This window comes from Vanellus vanellus (genome assembly GCF_965231255.1).
Source record: "Vanellus vanellus genome assembly, chromosome: 4".
NCBI classification, from domain to species: domain Eukaryota; kingdom Metazoa; phylum Chordata; class Aves; order Charadriiformes; family Charadriidae; genus Vanellus; species Vanellus vanellus.
The window spans coordinates 43,675,405-43,690,630 of record NC_138909.1 but is presented as its reverse complement, the minus strand read 5'-3'; the positions used below and the strand labels follow the sequence as shown (position 1 = coordinate 43,690,630).

The 15,226-nt window shown below is 63.3% G+C and overlaps 3 protein-coding genes across 3 annotated transcripts; 2 read left to right on the top strand and 1 right to left on the bottom strand.

Moving 5' to 3' along the window:
• Positions 1-520: 520 nt before the first annotated feature.
• On the top strand, positions 521-7,527 carry CDC25B (cell division cycle 25B; the record flags this gene model as incomplete). The annotated part of the gene is made up of 16 exons (XM_082483077.1): positions 521-639; positions 784-911; positions 1,653-1,704; positions 2,778-2,819; positions 3,123-3,159; positions 3,299-3,406; positions 3,508-3,627; positions 3,871-4,005; positions 4,160-4,234; positions 4,472-4,648; positions 4,785-4,880; positions 5,206-5,268; positions 5,366-5,464; positions 5,705-5,838; positions 5,975-6,086; positions 6,340-7,527. The coding sequence occupies 16 exons, from the start codon at positions 521-523 to the stop codon at positions 6,478-6,480; spliced, it is 1,638 nt and encodes a 545-aa protein (XP_082339203.1). The 3' UTR covers positions 6,481-7,527.
• Positions 7,528-8,263: 736 nt separating this feature from the next.
• AP5S1 (adaptor related protein complex 5 subunit sigma 1) lies at positions 8,264-9,492 on the top strand. The gene is made up of 2 exons (XM_082482323.1): positions 8,264-8,445; positions 8,939-9,492. Exons 1-2 carry the CDS (start codon positions 8,267-8,269, stop codon positions 9,363-9,365), a joined length of 606 nt encoding a protein of 201 aa, XP_082338449.1. The 5' UTR covers positions 8,264-8,266; the 3' UTR covers positions 9,366-9,492.
• Positions 9,493-11,910: 2,418 nt separating this feature from the next.
• On the bottom strand, positions 11,911-14,967 carry LOC309671780 (uncharacterized protein; the record flags this gene model as incomplete). Its single annotated transcript, XM_082483076.1, has 7 exons — positions 14,796-14,967; positions 14,535-14,645; positions 14,343-14,423; positions 13,164-13,276; positions 12,668-13,090; positions 12,128-12,179; positions 11,911-11,927 (listed from the first exon to the last, which is right to left on the bottom strand). The coding sequence occupies exons 1-7, from the start codon at positions 14,860-14,862 to the stop codon at positions 11,911-11,913; spliced, it is 864 nt and encodes a 287-aa protein (XP_082339202.1). The 5' UTR covers positions 14,863-14,967.
• Between the last annotated feature and the right edge of the window lie 259 nt (positions 14,968-15,226).

Below are 15,226 nucleotides of genomic sequence, written 5' to 3'. Positions count from 1 at the left end.
CTTTGGGCCGTGTCCCCCAGCCACCACCCCCCGCCATGTCCCCTCAGTGCTTTGCCCCCACTTGGGGCCGGGCCCCCCCCGTGCTCCCCAGCCACGTCCCCCCACCCCGGCTGCACCCCTCATCCGCTTCGGCCCGTGTCCCCCAGCCATGCCCCCCCCCCCCCAGCTGTGCCCCCAGCCCCCCGCCTTGTCCCCAGTTTGGGCCGTGTCCCCTCGTGCCCCCTCAAGCCATGATCCCCCCCGCCCCACTCCGGGCCGTGGCCCCTCCCGCGCCCCCCCCCCCGCCCTCTCGGGGGGGGGCGTGGCCCCGTCCCGCGAGCCCGGCTGGGGCCTCCCCATTGGCTCCCGCCACGCCGCTCCCCTGTTATTTTTCGAATATAAATAGGGGCGGCAGCGGGCGCGCGCCGTACCGGCCCCCCCCAACCGCACACGGCAGCGGTGCGCGGCGCCGCCCGGCGGGAATTTATACATCTCTATATATCTATTTTAATTGTTTTAAAACTTGTTTTACTGCATCCGCATGGCGGCGCGGGGTGGCCCCGGCCGCCGTGGGCTGCCCAGGTTGGCGGCGGGTCGGGCGAGCATGTCGCCGGTCACCACGTTGGCGCAGGACATGGACAACCTGGCGGGGTTGGGCAGGTGAGCGGGGGCCCGGGGGGTTGGGGTGGGGTGGGGTGGGATGGAGGGTGGCGGTGTGGGTATGCGGGGGTGTCCCACGCGGGGCTCCCCTCCGCCCCGGGCTGACCCCCCCCCCCCTTCCCCCTCCCCCCGCCCTGCCTGCAGCCACTGGGACACCCCAAAGAGGAGGGTCGCGGCGCTGTCCTTCCAGAGCCAGTGGTCCAGCCTGTCCCAAGAGTCGGTGGCCTCAGACTCCTCCCGGGACTCCGTCTCCTCCGAGTCCTCAGACGCGGGTGAGTGATGGGCGCTGCTGTGCCCCCCACCCCCCGACCCCCTCCACTCGGGGCTGAGGCCGTGCAGAGGGAGCTGTGGCATGGAGGGGCTCTCCTAGCAGTGGGATAGAGGGTGTGGGGGCAGGGGGTCCCTGCATGTGGGGAGGGTGCCTGGCCGAGCAGCTGGGGACGCAAGGAGGGGGTTTGAGGCTGGGGGCTTCTTGGGGTGCACGTGGGAGCTGGACCCTATTCTGCTCCCGGCTCTAAGTCACTCCTGCTGGGAGCTCGGCCCGCACCTGCTTCAAATTGGGACTTCCTCCCCAGCGCTTCCGACTGCGGCCCCTTCCTTGTGGGGGACGATGGGCAAGAGCTCCCAGCCCCGCTCCCTTGGGGGGTTGGCCATGGACCACCTCAGTGGGGTCCCTGGTCGAGGTGATGTGGGACATCCTGGCTGGGCTGGGTGCTCACAGGGTCAATGCTATCCCCCTTGCCACACTGGGGGGCTGGGTGAGGGCATTGTGTGTGTGAGCACACAGCAGATACCACCGGCTGTGGCCCCCTCCCCAGCATTGCCTGGAGCAGTGGGGAGATACAGCTGGGATGTGGGGGGCTCCTCTGCCCAGCTGCATCCTGCGAAGGGCCCCGCAGGAGCAGTGCCAGTGCTGTGCTGGAGCGGGTCCCGGGGCAGGGCATGGCTTGGTCCCCAGTGGAGCCCGATTCTTTCCCTCCCCCTGGTGCTACCCCTGCCCCTTGTTCCCACAGGAGTGGGGTTGGAATCCCCCACGCAGGAGGACCCTGCAGCGCTGGAGGAAGTGTGAGTGCCCTGTCCCTGCCGGGGCTCCCCTCTTGCCCTCCCCTGCCTCCTGCTGCGCCTCCAGCTGTGCTCCCCCCCCCCCCCCCCCCCCTCCGTTATTTACTGGTTTGGGGGGGGGGAGAAACCACCCTGCACTGGGGAGAGTGGGGACACCAGTGCTGGTGCTTGGCACAGCCCCGCTGCAGGCAGGGTTTTGGCAGTGGGTGCAGGCAGGAAGCCCGCGTGGTGCTGCCTTGCTGCGGATGGGCCAAATCCTCTTCCGGGCTGTGCTGGCAGGGACGGCTGGCTGCTGGCTCGCTGCCTTGCCATGCAGCAGGGTAAGGGTGCTGAGCAGCCCCCCGGGCTCCTAACACCCCACACACACCTTCCTGGGGAGCCTTGGGGTGCTGTTGCACTGGCCCCATGGGATGGGGGTGCAGGGTTCAGCTGAGAGCTGCCCCGTGCAGGGGTGAGGGGCTCTGCCTGCTGTGCCTGCTGCCTGCTTCCCCCTGCTGGAGGGGTGCACTTGAGGTCCCCCCATGCCAGTACTATGCTGGTGGCTTTGCCTGGCCGTTGGCAGAGCCTGGCCCTGGCAGATGTGCTGGGTGAATGAGTAACTGGGGGCAGATGGTGGGGCCTGGGCAGCTGTGGGGCTGGATGTGTTCAGCTGTGGGGGACGTGCCGGTTCCCGTCCTACCATGGCGTGCTGCCGGCATGGCCATATGGCTGCCGGCCAGCATCCCTGCCGCGTGCGGATTTACATACAGGTGGAGAGCGGGCGCTGCTGCCGCCGGCTTTGTCTGGGTGTGGAGTGAGGTCATTGGGGCACCCCAGACCACCCTGGCGTGCTGCCTCCTCCTACCTCCCCCCAGCCTCGGATTGGGGTCCCCGGCTTGAAAACCGCGGTGTCCAGATGGGGCTTTAACCCTTTGTGGAGTTGAAAGTCCCAGCCGCTTGGCTGCTCTCCCCTGGGAGGCTGCTGGCCCCTGCGTGGGTTTGGGGCACTATAAAGGCTGGGGCAGCCCATCCCCAGGGCTCCTGGGCTGGGGCACAGGGCTCGATTTCCCCTAACCCTGGCTTTTCTCTCCATGCAGCTTTGAGAAAGCGATCCTGGAGTCGGGGAGAGTTCTTAAAGAGTAAGTGAAGGGACTCTGTCCCTACAGTGAGACCCAAAAGACAGGCTGTTCCCATGCCCAGATCCAAAAGCCAGGCTGTCCTTGTGACCTTCCCAGGGTCTGGATCAGGCCACCAGTAGTGCTTTGTGCTTGCAGGCGTTGCTTCCCCAGGGTACTCTGGGAGCTGTGACAGCTCTGGGGATGTCTCACCCTACTGGGGGGATGGGAGGGGGGCACAGGGGACAACATACCAGCCTCTGTGGGACACTGCTGGTCCAGGGCACCCTTTCTCATTCAATCCTTTCCTTTCCCTGCTTCTCGCAGCAATAAGTTTCTTATCCGGAGGATCCACTCGCTGTCGGTAAGTTCCAAGGGCTCTGTGGGGCTCAGCGGAGGGAGGCCGGATCCTGCTGTGCCCCTGGCTGAGCTGAGAGGAGGAGGATGGAGCTGGGGAGGTCAAGGGCTGTGCAGCACCTCTCATCCTGCTCCCTACCCTGCAGCCGGAGCTCCTGGGGGCCAGCCCGGTCCTGAAGAACATATCCCACTCCCGGGACTTCAATGGCCACAGGGCTGGTGAGCAGAGGGGCCGTAGGGAGCCAGAGGACAAGGTGAGGGGGGGGCAGTGAAGCTGGGGGGGGGGGGGGGGGGGGGGCGGGGCAGAGCTGGGGAAGGGGCAAGAGGATGCTAATGCTGTGCTCCCCTGCCGCAGGAGGGGTTTGTCTTCAAGAAGCCGCAGAGGCCAGGTCAGCGCAGTCGGCTGCCCACTGGTGATGGGGCTGTGAGGAGGGACCGCTTCATCCAGAGACCTGTCTCTGCTCCCGGCCTGCTGGTGAGAGGGGCTTAGGGGGCTTCGAGGGCGGCAGTGGGGATGGGTGCTCCTGCTGCAGGGGCTGCTGAGCTGGGACCTGCTGTTCCAACTTCCACATTTGCCCTGAAGACCCATGGATGTGGGAGCTGAAGGGGCTGGGGTAGTCGCACCCTGGGGAGGGGTGTGTGTGGTGACATTCTGTCTCCAAATGGGGCTGGTATAGGGCTGGCTCCACTCCTGAGCTGTGGGCCGTGTTCTCCCCAGTGCGACACCCCTGAGAAGGAAAATGTCCCCGAGGGAGATAGCCCCATCATACTGCGCCGGTGCTCCTTGACCTCCTCCATGTCTGAGGATGAAGATGATGGCTTCATGGAGATCCTGGATGAGGAGGAGATGAAGGTAGGGAGGGCTTCTACACCTCCAGGGTTGGATGGACCCTGGGCATGGGGTCCATCTCCTCCTCAGGGGAGGTTGGGAAGCTGCCAGTGGGACTCAGCCCCTTCGTGCTCCTCTCTACCTCTCCCTGTGGACCTCCTGGCTGCTGCTCTGGCAGAGTGATGCTGACGTGCCACAGGGAATGGAGAACCTGCTGACCGCGCCGCTGGTGAGGAAGGAGGAGGCAGAGCCGGTATGTGGGAGCCTTGTGGGGCTGGGGTGGTGGATAGAGAGATCTGGGGGTGAGGATCCCTCATGAAGGGGCTGGTTGCTGAGCAGCCCAGCCTGGGGGCTTTGGGCTCATCCTGAGCGGTGTGTGGCCACTGGAGCGGGACCCTTGTCCCCCTGTCCTCACAGTGCTGGTGGGAGCTGGGAGGGATGCAGGGGGATGCCAGACCACCAGGCAGCAACATGAGCTCTCCCCACACAGCGCCCCATGAAGCGCAGCAAGTGCCGGCAGCTCTTCCGCTCGCCCTCGATGCCCAGCAGTGTCATCAGGCCCATCCTGAAGCGGATAGACCGTCCACAGGACAGGGACACCCCTGTCAAGACGAAGCGACGGCGGAGCGTGGCTGGTACCCCCAGCGAGGAGGCAGCAGTGGAGCCGGTGGGTGATGGGGAAGCCTCGGGGTGAGGTGTCCTTGTTGTGATCCAGTCTGTCCCTGGTGGAACTGCTCTATGCCCCAGCTCTGCTGGAGCCCTCACTAATGTCAAGGGGGTGTCTCTGGTTTGTGTCTCTGCAGAAAGCATGGTTGCTGCGCTCCAGGTCCTTCTCCCATGAGGAGATTGAGAACCTGCTGGCCAACGATCACCAAGAGCTCATCGGGGACTTCTCCAAGGTAGAGCTATGGGGATGCTGGAGGCCTGGGGGTCCTGGTCCCTTCCCTCTGAAGCAGAGGAGCTGTCAGCAGAGCCCTGCACCAGTGGAAGAGCCTGAACCCAGCTGTGGTGGCCTTTGCCTGGGGACAAGGGAACTTGAGGCTGTGACTTTCCAGCCTGCAGACCCTGTAGCACATGTAGCAGCCTGTAGTGCTCTAGTGCCAGCACCATGCCATGGTGCACTCAAGGGAGCAGACCTCAAGGTCGGGGGGAGCAGGTGACAGCCTCTGCCCTGGGAGGTCTCCCTGGGGTGGATCTTGATGCAGCACACCCCCTCTCCTACAGGCTTACCTCCTGCAGACAGTGGAAGGGAAGCACCAGGACCTGAAGTATATTTCCCCCGAAATGGTAAGGGAGCAGCAGCCTCTCCCTGACCCCCCCAGTGGGGCAGACTGCCTGCCCCCCACCCTGTGGCCCTCCCCTTGGTGACAGGCTTCCCCTGCAGATGGTGGCGGTGCTGACAGGGCAGTTCAGCAGCCTCATCGAGAGCTGTGTGATCGTGGACTGCAGGTACCCCTACGAGTACGAGGGAGGTCACATCAAGGTCAGAACTGCCGCTGTACCCCTGGGGGCTGGCAAGAGGGTGGGGGACTCCTGTGGGGTGGGGGAAGCTCAAAGCCATCAAATCCTAAAGGGGCTGAGCCTTGGCAGGAGGAAGGGTGATGGTGCCCCAGTAGATGGGGTGATGGAGGAGGCTGGGAACAGTGTACTGACCCACCCCCACCCCCCCCATGGAACCGGACGGGGGGGGGGGAGGTTAAAGGTGCTTCCTCTCCTTCCCTAGGGTGCTGTGAACCTGCCAATGGAGCAGGATGTGGAGGAGTTCCTGCTGAAAAAGCCAATTGTGCCCTTCGATGCCAGCAAGAGGGTGATCGTCATCTTCCACTGCGAGTTCTCCTCTGAGAGGGGTCCCAGGATGTGAGTTGGTGGGGTGGGGGTGGATGCTGGGGTCTGTTGGACATCTTCCCCACCCCCCCGCCAGCGCATGGCCAGATCCTGGCTCAGTGGCAATCCCTGCTGTAGCCCCTTCCCATTGCCTGCCCCTGTCCTGCAGGTGCCGGTTCGTCAGGGAAAAGGACCGAGCCTGTAATGAGTACCCACACCTCCACTACCCTGAGCTCTATGTCTTGAAGGGGGGGTACCGGGAGTTCTTCCCCCAGTACCAGGTGAGTCCCCCCCACCTTTGCCCCCTGTGTGGGAGGGAGTCCCTGGCAGAAGGGGAGGGCTGGGGGGAAACACCCTCTCCCTTTCCCAAACCCTGCTGTGCTGAGGGAGGAGGGGTCTGGCTCTGAGCATTCTCCATGAGGATGGTACCTCGAGGGGCAGGGGACTGTGCTGAGGGTCCTGGGATGCTGTGTTTTCCTGTGGGTAGGGACTGGGGGCTGCGCTGTGGGTGCTGATGGGGCCATGGGTGCCCAGACACACTGTGAGCCCCAGGACTATCGCCCTATGCACCATGAGGACTTCAAGGAGGACCTGCGCAAGTTCCGCCTGAAGAGCCGCACCTGGGCGGGTGAGCGCAGCAAGCAGGAGCTCTACAGTCGCCTCAAGAACTTCTGATGGCTCTGAAACCCCTGCAGCTTCCCCCCCTTTGGCTTACCATCAGGCAACACTTCCCAGCCCAAAACCTTGCTGCCCCCAGCACTCCTCTGCTGGGTGCCCTGCACAGCATCACTGACCTCAGCAGCGGGGTGGCATGGTTGTGGTTTTACCCCTATTTACTCTGAAAAAGGGTAAAATGGGTTTAGTTTTTTTCCTAAATCGTGGCTGGTGGCTGTAGCCAGAGGCGGGGGGGCTGCTCCATCCAGCCCAGGTTGTAAGTCACTGCCATGTTCAACCTTCCTCTGCAGCTCTGGGCAGGGAGGGGAGACCTGTGGTGGGTGCAGGCTGCTGCCCCCAGCTCTCCCCTCCCTGGCAGGCTGTGGGGCAGCCCCCCATGCCAGTGATCCCCCCTTTCCCCTTGAGCCCTGGGCCAGGGGGGCTGTGCCAGCCCTGGGAAAACCACCAGGCTGCAGCGCATCCCCCCTGAGACCTAGGGGAAGGCTGGGCATCATGGAGCTGGGAGACCATGTCTGGGGCAGGAGCCTGGGCTGGGGCTTAATTAGCAGAATTGTTGCAGGAAAAGCACTTAAACCTCCTTTGCAGCTGGGGGGTGCTGTAGGGCCCTGGCTCTTCTCTGCTTGCAGGGCTGGGGGTGGGGGGGCAGCTGCCTGGGGGTGGGTACCCTGTCTGTGCAGTCACTGACTGCATCGGCCTGGGTTTGTTTGGGGTTTTTTTACCCCCCCACCCCCATCTTATTTAAAGTAGTTTGTTCTCCTCCTCGAATCCAGCTGTGGTTAACTCTGGGGGATTGGTGGGAGGGCTTCACCCTGACCCCAGAGCTGGGCAGTGGTTGGGCTGTGGCACCAGGGGGAGGCCATGGCACAGGGACGAGCACTTGCCTGCCAACCACCACCTGCTGACGAAGTGCTGTGAGCTGGGGTGGGGAGGGGAAGTGTGGCCTCAGCTGGGAGCTGTTGGACTGTACTCGTGTGTCTTGTTCGGTTTTGTTTTTATGTTTTGTTTTGTTTTTTACACTCCTGGTTAATAACCCCTTCAGGAGGGAGAACTGTGGCCCTGGTCTGACTGCGATGCAAAGCAGGGGTGGGTGGGCGCCGTGGGGGCTGGGAGCGAGGGAGAGCTGTTTGCAGGGGTGAGGTTGGGGTGATGGGTTAACTGTGGGCCTGGGACAAATGTTGACCCATCTAATACTGGCCCGGACCCTGAGCAGAGGCAGCACGGTGGGGAATGGGAGAGCCTCTGCCCCCTGCTCCCTACAGGGCCACAGGGGTGCCAGCAGCTCTGGGGACACGGGGCAGGGGCACCAGGTCATGGCTGGGACCCCCAGGGCCACGCATGGGGCTGGAGGGGTGACTAGGGGGTCCCGCAGCCGGGGCAGCACTGCCTGGGGGAGGGGATGCACCCTGCACCACGGCTGTCGCACCCTTCGTACTGGCCCTGCTGTCCCCCCAGCCCTGCCACTCCTCTCAGCCCGTCTTCCACCTCCCCTTCCTACCCCGCCCACCAGCCCCTTATCCGCCAATCAGCGTGCCGCTTGCGTCACCTTGGCCAATCACGACCCGGCGCTGTCCCGTGCAGCGGGTGGGCGCCAGGCTTCCTCCCTCTCTGCACCCGCCAATCGCCGCCGCCTTCCGCATCGGCCAGCAGCTACCCTCTTGCGCGCTGCCCCAATCCGAGCAGCCGGCACGCTCGCTGACCAATGGCAACCGGCGGAGGCGCGGAGGGGGGGCGGAGTCGGCCTGCCCCCACGTGACGGGCGGCGGGCCGGGGTCGCGGCGGCGTTGCCATGGTGCGGGCGTTCGTGCTGCTGGCGCTGGGCGGGCCGGACCCCCCGCGCCCCGCCCCCTGCCGCGTGCTGTACGCGCGCGCCTTCGGGACCCCATCCGAGACCACCACCACTCCCGGCCCCGGCGGACCCCCCCGGCAGCGCCTCCGCCGCAAGGAGCAGCTGCTGGCCGTGGCCAGGTACCCGGGACACCCCCCCCCACCACCACTTCCCCCGGGCGGGCGGGGCTCGGCGGGACCCCCGGGGCCGGGACACCCCCCTCCATGGGACCCCCCTTCCTGGGGGTGCTGGGCTCGGTGGGACCCCCGGGACCATAAGCACCGCCACCCCGCCCCGGGACCCTCAGAGTTGTGGCACCTGCCCCTCTGACAGTCCCAGGCTCATTGGGACCCCTGGGGCCATGATATCCCTCCCTTTTAGGGGCCTCCCGGGCTTTGCAGGACCCCCAGGGCGGTGGCACCCCCTCTTCATGGGACCCCCTTTTTGTGGGGGGCTCTAGGCTCAGTGGTGGGATGCCTAAAGCTGTGACAGCCTCCTTTTGAGGGGAAAGGGCTCGACAGGACCCCCTGCATGGCCCTGGGGGTCCCACCGAGCCCTGGCCCCCCAACAGAGGGGGTCACCCTGTTCCTGGATGGTGGGGTGTTAATGTGAGGATCCCCCCTTCTCTCTCAGGCAAGTGGCCTCCCAGTGCCGGCTGCTTCAGTCATCCTCGGGGCGCCCATCCTCCCCCCAACTCCCCCAGCTGCCCGACGAGCCGATATCGCTGCAAGACGCCCCAGGGGGGCTTTTCCAGCTGCCCCCCGGAGACCCCTTCCCCGAACGGGTGACGGTAGCCTGGCTATCAGTCGTGGCCCTCGCCTTCGCCTTGGTTTGTGACCCCCAAGAGAATCTATCACTAGCTGAAATCACCCTGCGCCGCCTGGCCCCCCGCCTGCTCACCTCCCTGCGCCTCCTCGGCTCCGGCGCCGACGTCCTGCTCCGACCCGAGGCCGCTGATGTCCTCCTGGATCGTCTCCTGCCCCATGGGCAGATGCTTTTCCTCAACGAACATTTCCTCCAGGCGGTGGACCGGGAGATGGGCATCAAAGCATCCCGCTGAGCTGCAGCCGGCATCCCCGCCCGGCACCCCCAGATATTTCAGGGGGAGAGACAACAGAGGGATCCAAGATGGTCGCCAAGCCCCAGTGGGATGGACAGGAAAAGTGGCTCAGGAATAAAGAGCAACAAGCCAGCAAAGAGCAGGTTTTTAATCCGTTTATCCCTCTGATGCCGCTATGGGAAGGATGGGGAGTGCTATTAGCCATCCCCATAAAAATCCGTCCAGAGCTGGGACGGCACCACGTTCCTGCATCACTTCATGTGCACAGGAGTGTGGGTGGTGGCTCCACGGGGCCATAAATGGATGTTAAGAAAGAGCTGGTTCTTCCCTGGGGGGTTCTGCAAACCTCTCACCTGCCAGTCCGAAGGATGAATGGGTGCTGGGGGTCTCCATCTCTTCCGTGTGAGGGACCCTGAGTTTGGGTTTCCCCATCTGGGTGCTTTGGGACAGGCAAGGGGGGTCATGGAATCATGGAGTTTCAGAGTTGGAAGGGACCTCTAGAGATCATCTAGTCCAACTCCCCTGCCAAAGCAGGATTGCCCAGAGCACATTACTCAGGACTGCATCCAGGCGGGTCTTGAAAATCTCCAGAGAAGGGGACTCCACAACCTCCCTGGGCAGCCTGTGCCAGTGCTCTGTCACCCTCACCGTACAGAAGTTTTTCCGTGTATTTGAACGGAATTTCCTATGTTCCAGCTTGTGCCCATTGCCCTTTGTCCTGTCACTGGGAATGACTGAAAAGAGCCTGGCTCCATCCTCCTTCAACCCACCCTGTAGGTACTTGTACGCAATAATAAGGTCTCCCCTCAGCCTTCTCTTCTCCAGGCTAAAGAGTCCCAGCTCTCTCAGCCTTTCCTCATAAGGGAGATGCTCCAAGCCCTTAATCATCTTAGTTGCCCTTCGCTGGACTCACTCCAGCAGTTCCCTGTCCCTCTTGAACTGGGGAGCCCAAAACTGGACACAGTATTCCAGTTGTGGCCTCACCAGTGCAGAGTAGAGGGGGAGAATGACCTCCCTCGACCTACTGGCCCCACTCTTCCCTATGCAGTCCAGGATTCCATTGGCCTTTTTGGCAACACGGGCATATTGCTTGCTCATGGAAAATTTACTGTCTACCAGGACCCCCAGATCCTTCTCCTCAGAACTACTTCCCAGCAGGTCCACCCCTAACCTATACTGGTGCTTTGCATTCTTCCTCCCCAGGTGCAGGACCTTGCACTTGCTCTTGTTGAACCTCATTAGGTTCTTCTCTGCCCAGCTGTCCAGCCTGTCCAGGTCACGCTGGATGGCAGCACGGCCCTCTGGGGTGTCAGCCACCCCTCCCAGTTTGGTATCATCAGCAAACTTGCTGAGGATACACTCTGTCCCCTCATCCAGGTCATTAATGAATATATTAAACAAAATTGGACCGAGTATTGACCCCTGGCGGACACCACTGGTTACAGGCCTCCAACTAGCCTCTGTGCTGCTGATCACAACCCTCTGAGTTCTGTCACACAGCCAGCTCTCAATCCACCTCACTGTCACCTCATCTAGCCCATACTTCCTCAGCTTCCTAATGAGGATGTTATGGGAGACAGTGTCAAAAGCCTTGCTAAAGTCAAGGTAGACAACTCTCCCCTCATCCAGCCAACCAGTTATAACATCATAGAAAGCTATCAGATTGGTCAAGCATGATTTACCCTTGGTAAATCCATGTTGACCACTTCCAATAACTTCCTGTTCCTCAACGTGTTTGGAGATGACATCCAGAATGAGTCGCTCCATTACCTTCCCAGGGACAGAGGTGAGACTAACCAGTCTGTAGTTCCCTGGGTCCTCCTTCTTGCCTTTTTTGAAGATCAGAGTGATGTCAGCCTTCCTCCAGTCCTCAGGCACCTCTCCTGTTCTCCATGACCTTTCAAAGATGATGGAGAGTGGTCTAGCAATACCATCTGCCACCTCTCTCAGCATTCGCGGGTGCATCCCGTCAGGGCCCATGGACTTATGAATGTCCAGCTTGGCCAAGTGGTCTCTGACCCGGTCCTCCTCAACTGGGAGAAAATCTTCCTCTCTCCAGACCTTCCCCCTTACCTCCAGAGTATGGGATTCGTGAGGGACAGCTTTAGCAGTGAAGACTGAAGAAAAGAAGGCATTCAGTAACTCTGCCTTCTCTGTGTCTTCCACCACTAGGGCACCCATCTCATTCATCAGTGGGCCTACATTTTCCCTAGTCTTCCTTTTTCTATTGATATACTGAAATAATCTCTTCTTATTGTCTTTAACTGCAGTGGCCAAGCTGAGTTCTGATTGAGCTTTGGCCCTTCTAATTTTCCCCCTACATAGCTTGGTTATATCTTGATAGTCCTCATAAGTTGCCAACCCCCTTTTCCAGAGAATGTAAGCTTTCCTTTTTTTCCTGAGGTCCAGCCAAAGCTCTCTATTTAGCCAGGCTGGTCTTCTTCCCCGTCTGCCTGGTGGGGTCCTTGGTGGGGGAGCAGCAGCCGTAGGCAGCGCAGGTGCCTCTGCTGTGGGACAGTATGGCCAGAGATGGGGGTCTGTCACCTCAGGACAGGAGGGATCCTGGGGGGAACAGGACAGCCAGGGGGGTGCAACCGGCCCTGGTGCATCTGGCTTACTGGGGTGGAGGATTTAATAAACAGGCAGCGGGGCAGGACGTGGCTGTGCACCTGGCACAGGGGTTTGGTTGTCCCCAGCCGATGCCACTCTGGGCGGTGGGGACACGTGTGACAACCTGGGAGGTGGCAGGAGCTGGCACCCACCCGCCTGGCTCTGCATGGTGCAGCGGTGAGCAGAGCCCTGTCCCGGCAGCCTCTGGGTGCCGGGAGAGCCAGAGAGCCAGGGGCCCACGTGCCTGGCTCTCCCACCACCGCCGGCGTGCCGGGGACGTGCTGGGTGCTGCCTGACCCTGCAGATGGGCTGCCCGGAGGGGGCAGACCCCAAAACACTTTCCCTGTAACCACACCGGTAAAGCTGAAGCACCGGGGGAGCAGTGCTGGGCATCAGCGGTGCCGGGCTTCGGCCGCGGTCGGTCTCTCTGGCCGTGATGCTGGGTGGGATCTGGCCAGGCACACTGGTGGGAGCTGCAGGCGCAGAAGGGTCCCGCTACCCCCTCCCACCACAATCGCAAGGGCGAGGGGACAGATCCGTCCCTCCCATGGCACTTGTGGGACCCCCATGACATGAGAGGAGTGGCACTGTGGTTGATGCCAGCAAAGGTCCCCAAGGCAGGCAGGGCAGGGCAGAGGGGCTGTGGGGGACCTCGCTGTGTGCCGAGGAGCTGTGGGGGCAATGGAGCCAACTCCCCCCCTCGGCGGGGAGGGCAAGAGGTAGCCGGGGAGGTGCAGCAGGAGCAGTTTAATCAGGGGTCTCAGTGCGGGGGACAGCACCTGGATGGCACCTGGGGTCTGGCACGTCGGCAGCGGTAGTGGCAGCATGGTGGCACGGGAGCCACCCTGCTTCAGGGAGGAGCAGAGGTCCCCGGGGGGCTCATCTGGCACGCTGTGTGGGGCGAGCAGGCTGGCAGCGGGGCTGGCAGCGTGCCGGCAGCGGGTCCGGTAGTGGGGTGTCAGGGCATGTTGAGGTCCCTCTTGCAGATCCAGGCAAAGGTGAAGTTGCAGTTGTGGTCGTTCCAGAGGCCGTTGCGCACGGGGTGGATCTGGGCACAGCCCTCCTGGCCCCACCGCCCATGGTCTGTGCTGTCCGGCTGCCCCGGCGCCCAGAAACTGCCAGGGCAGAGCGGGGTCAGCAGGGAGGTATCAGGGGTACCGGTCCCCCCCCGCCCCAAGCCCTGCTCACCTCTGAGCCTGGGAGTAGGATGTTCCGTCCACCCAGCGCCAGGAGCCCTTGGGGCCCATGGCTGTCAGCCCAATCCAGTAGGATCCTCCCCTTGCCTCCCGTGCCAGGTAGTCCTGGGGGACAGGGCATGGGCATGGGCAGGGGGCACAGGTAGGAGAGGGCATGGGCAGGAGGGGGCACAGGCAGGAGGATGTGTGGGCAGAAGGGTTTGTGGGCAGGAGGATCCATGGGCAGGAGGACGCGTGGGCAGGAGGATGTACAGGCAGGAGGATGTATGGGCAGGAGGATGTGTGGGCAGAAGGGTTCGTGGGCAGGAGGATGTGCAGGCAGGAGGATGCACAGGCAGGAGGATGCACAGGAGCAGGCAGCAGTGGGACTTGGCAGGTGGGAGAGGGTGGCAATGGGCGCTGCAGCCCCATGCACCCACCTGCTCCTCGGGGCTGGTGATGGAGGCGAGGTGGGAGTGGGTGAAGCGGCAGGTGGCCTCCGCCTCCCCCCAGGCCTTCTGCTCCCCCGAGAAGTAGTAGATCTTCCCTTGGTGGTACCGCCAGCCCAGGGACAGCCCCTGCAGCCACCGCCCTGGGGAGTGAGCAGCCATGGGGCCAGAGTGCCAGCTGCCATGGCTGGGGGGCCAGGGTGGCCCAGGGACGGGTGTGACCCCCCCCGCCTCCTCCCCCCAAGGATGTTACCGAGCTGCTCCTTCCGCCTCTGTGCTGCTGTTGGGCTTTCACTGGAGCTCCGGGGACCTGCCACGGGATCAGGGAGAGGAGCCAGCAGCAGTGTGCCCACCACCTCAGGCAGGAGCTGGTGGCAGGGGCTGGGGCCAGGGGCTGGGGGACAGGGCCTTGGGGACAGGGGCTGGAGGGCAGAATCTGGGGGACAGGATCTGGGGACAGGGGCTGGCTGGCTGAATCTGGGGACAGGGGCTGTAGGGCAGGAGCTAGGGGATGGGCTGGGGGACAGGGGCTGGGTGGTAGGAGCTAGGGGGCAGAGGCTGGGGACAGGGGCTGGGTGGCCAGGGGCTGGGTGGCTGGATCTGGGGACAGGGGCTGTAGGGCAGGAGCTAGGGGATGGGCTGGGGGACAGGGGCTGGGTGGTAGGAGCTAGGGGGCAGAGGCTGGGGACAGGGGCTGGGGACAGGGACTGGGGTACCAGGGGCATCCCCAGCATCTCACTCACCATTGGGGTCAGGCAACAAAGGGTCCCTGACTGCCGCCAGCTCTGCTCGTGCTGCCCGCAGCTCTGCCTGGCCCTGCACGTCTGGGAAGGGCAGGGCAGTGGGTCAGCCCCGGTGCCAGGGCTGCCCACGGCCTCCTGCTTGCTCTTGGCTCCCACCAAGCATTGCCGGGACTCCCCAACACCGGCACTTACGTAGGGTGATGAGGGCTGCCAGGGCGGCCACCAGGACCACCCCCATGCCCACAGCCAGGACGGTGCCCAGCGCCCAGCGGGATGCGGCTGGAGGGGTCATGGGTGCCGGTGCTGCAAGAGAGAAGCCAGAGATGCCCTCAGCCAGGTCCAAGCCACCCCTGGGGACCCTGGAGCTTCTGGGAGAGGAGCTGGGTTGGGGAAGGAAGGGTGTCTGGCAGCTGCCGGCTCCTGCCCACAGCATCCCAGCGGAGCAGGGCTTACCTCGAGTGGGGCTGGGTGGGTAGCGGATCTGCAGTCTCTCGTACAGGTCCGGCCCCGTTGCAGCCATCCCGGTGGCCAGCACACCACAAGGAGCTGCTGCTTCCTGTTGGAGCCTCAGCACACGCCGGCAAGGGCAGCCCAAAGTGCCAGGAAAGGGAACCTGGCAGCTGGGCACCCGCAACAGCTTGTGGGTGCCGGTTCCTGCTGCCGGCCAGGGCATCACACGTGTCCCCCCGCCCCAAGCAGCATCATCTGGGGACAACCCTCCGTGCAGGGTACATGGCCACGTCCCAGCTCTGGACCGGGGACTCCCTGACCCCCACCCCATGCCCACCTCCTGTCCCAGCCCCTGACCCGAAAGGTTTCGTCCCAAAGCACATCTCAATTGTAATTTGTGTTTCCCACCCTCAGATGTAGAAACACTGGGGAAA

Bases quoted from the DNA above. Each gene is read 5' to 3' on its own strand.
- AP5S1 (XM_082482323.1), top strand. From the start codon at position 8,267: ATGGTGCGGGCGTTCGTGCTGCTGGCGCTGGGCGGGCCGGACCCCCCG. The intron at 8,446-8,938 runs GTACCCGGGACA...CTTCTCTCTCAG, and splicing joins CAGCTGCTGGCCGTGGCCAG to GCAAGTGGCCTCCCAGTGCC.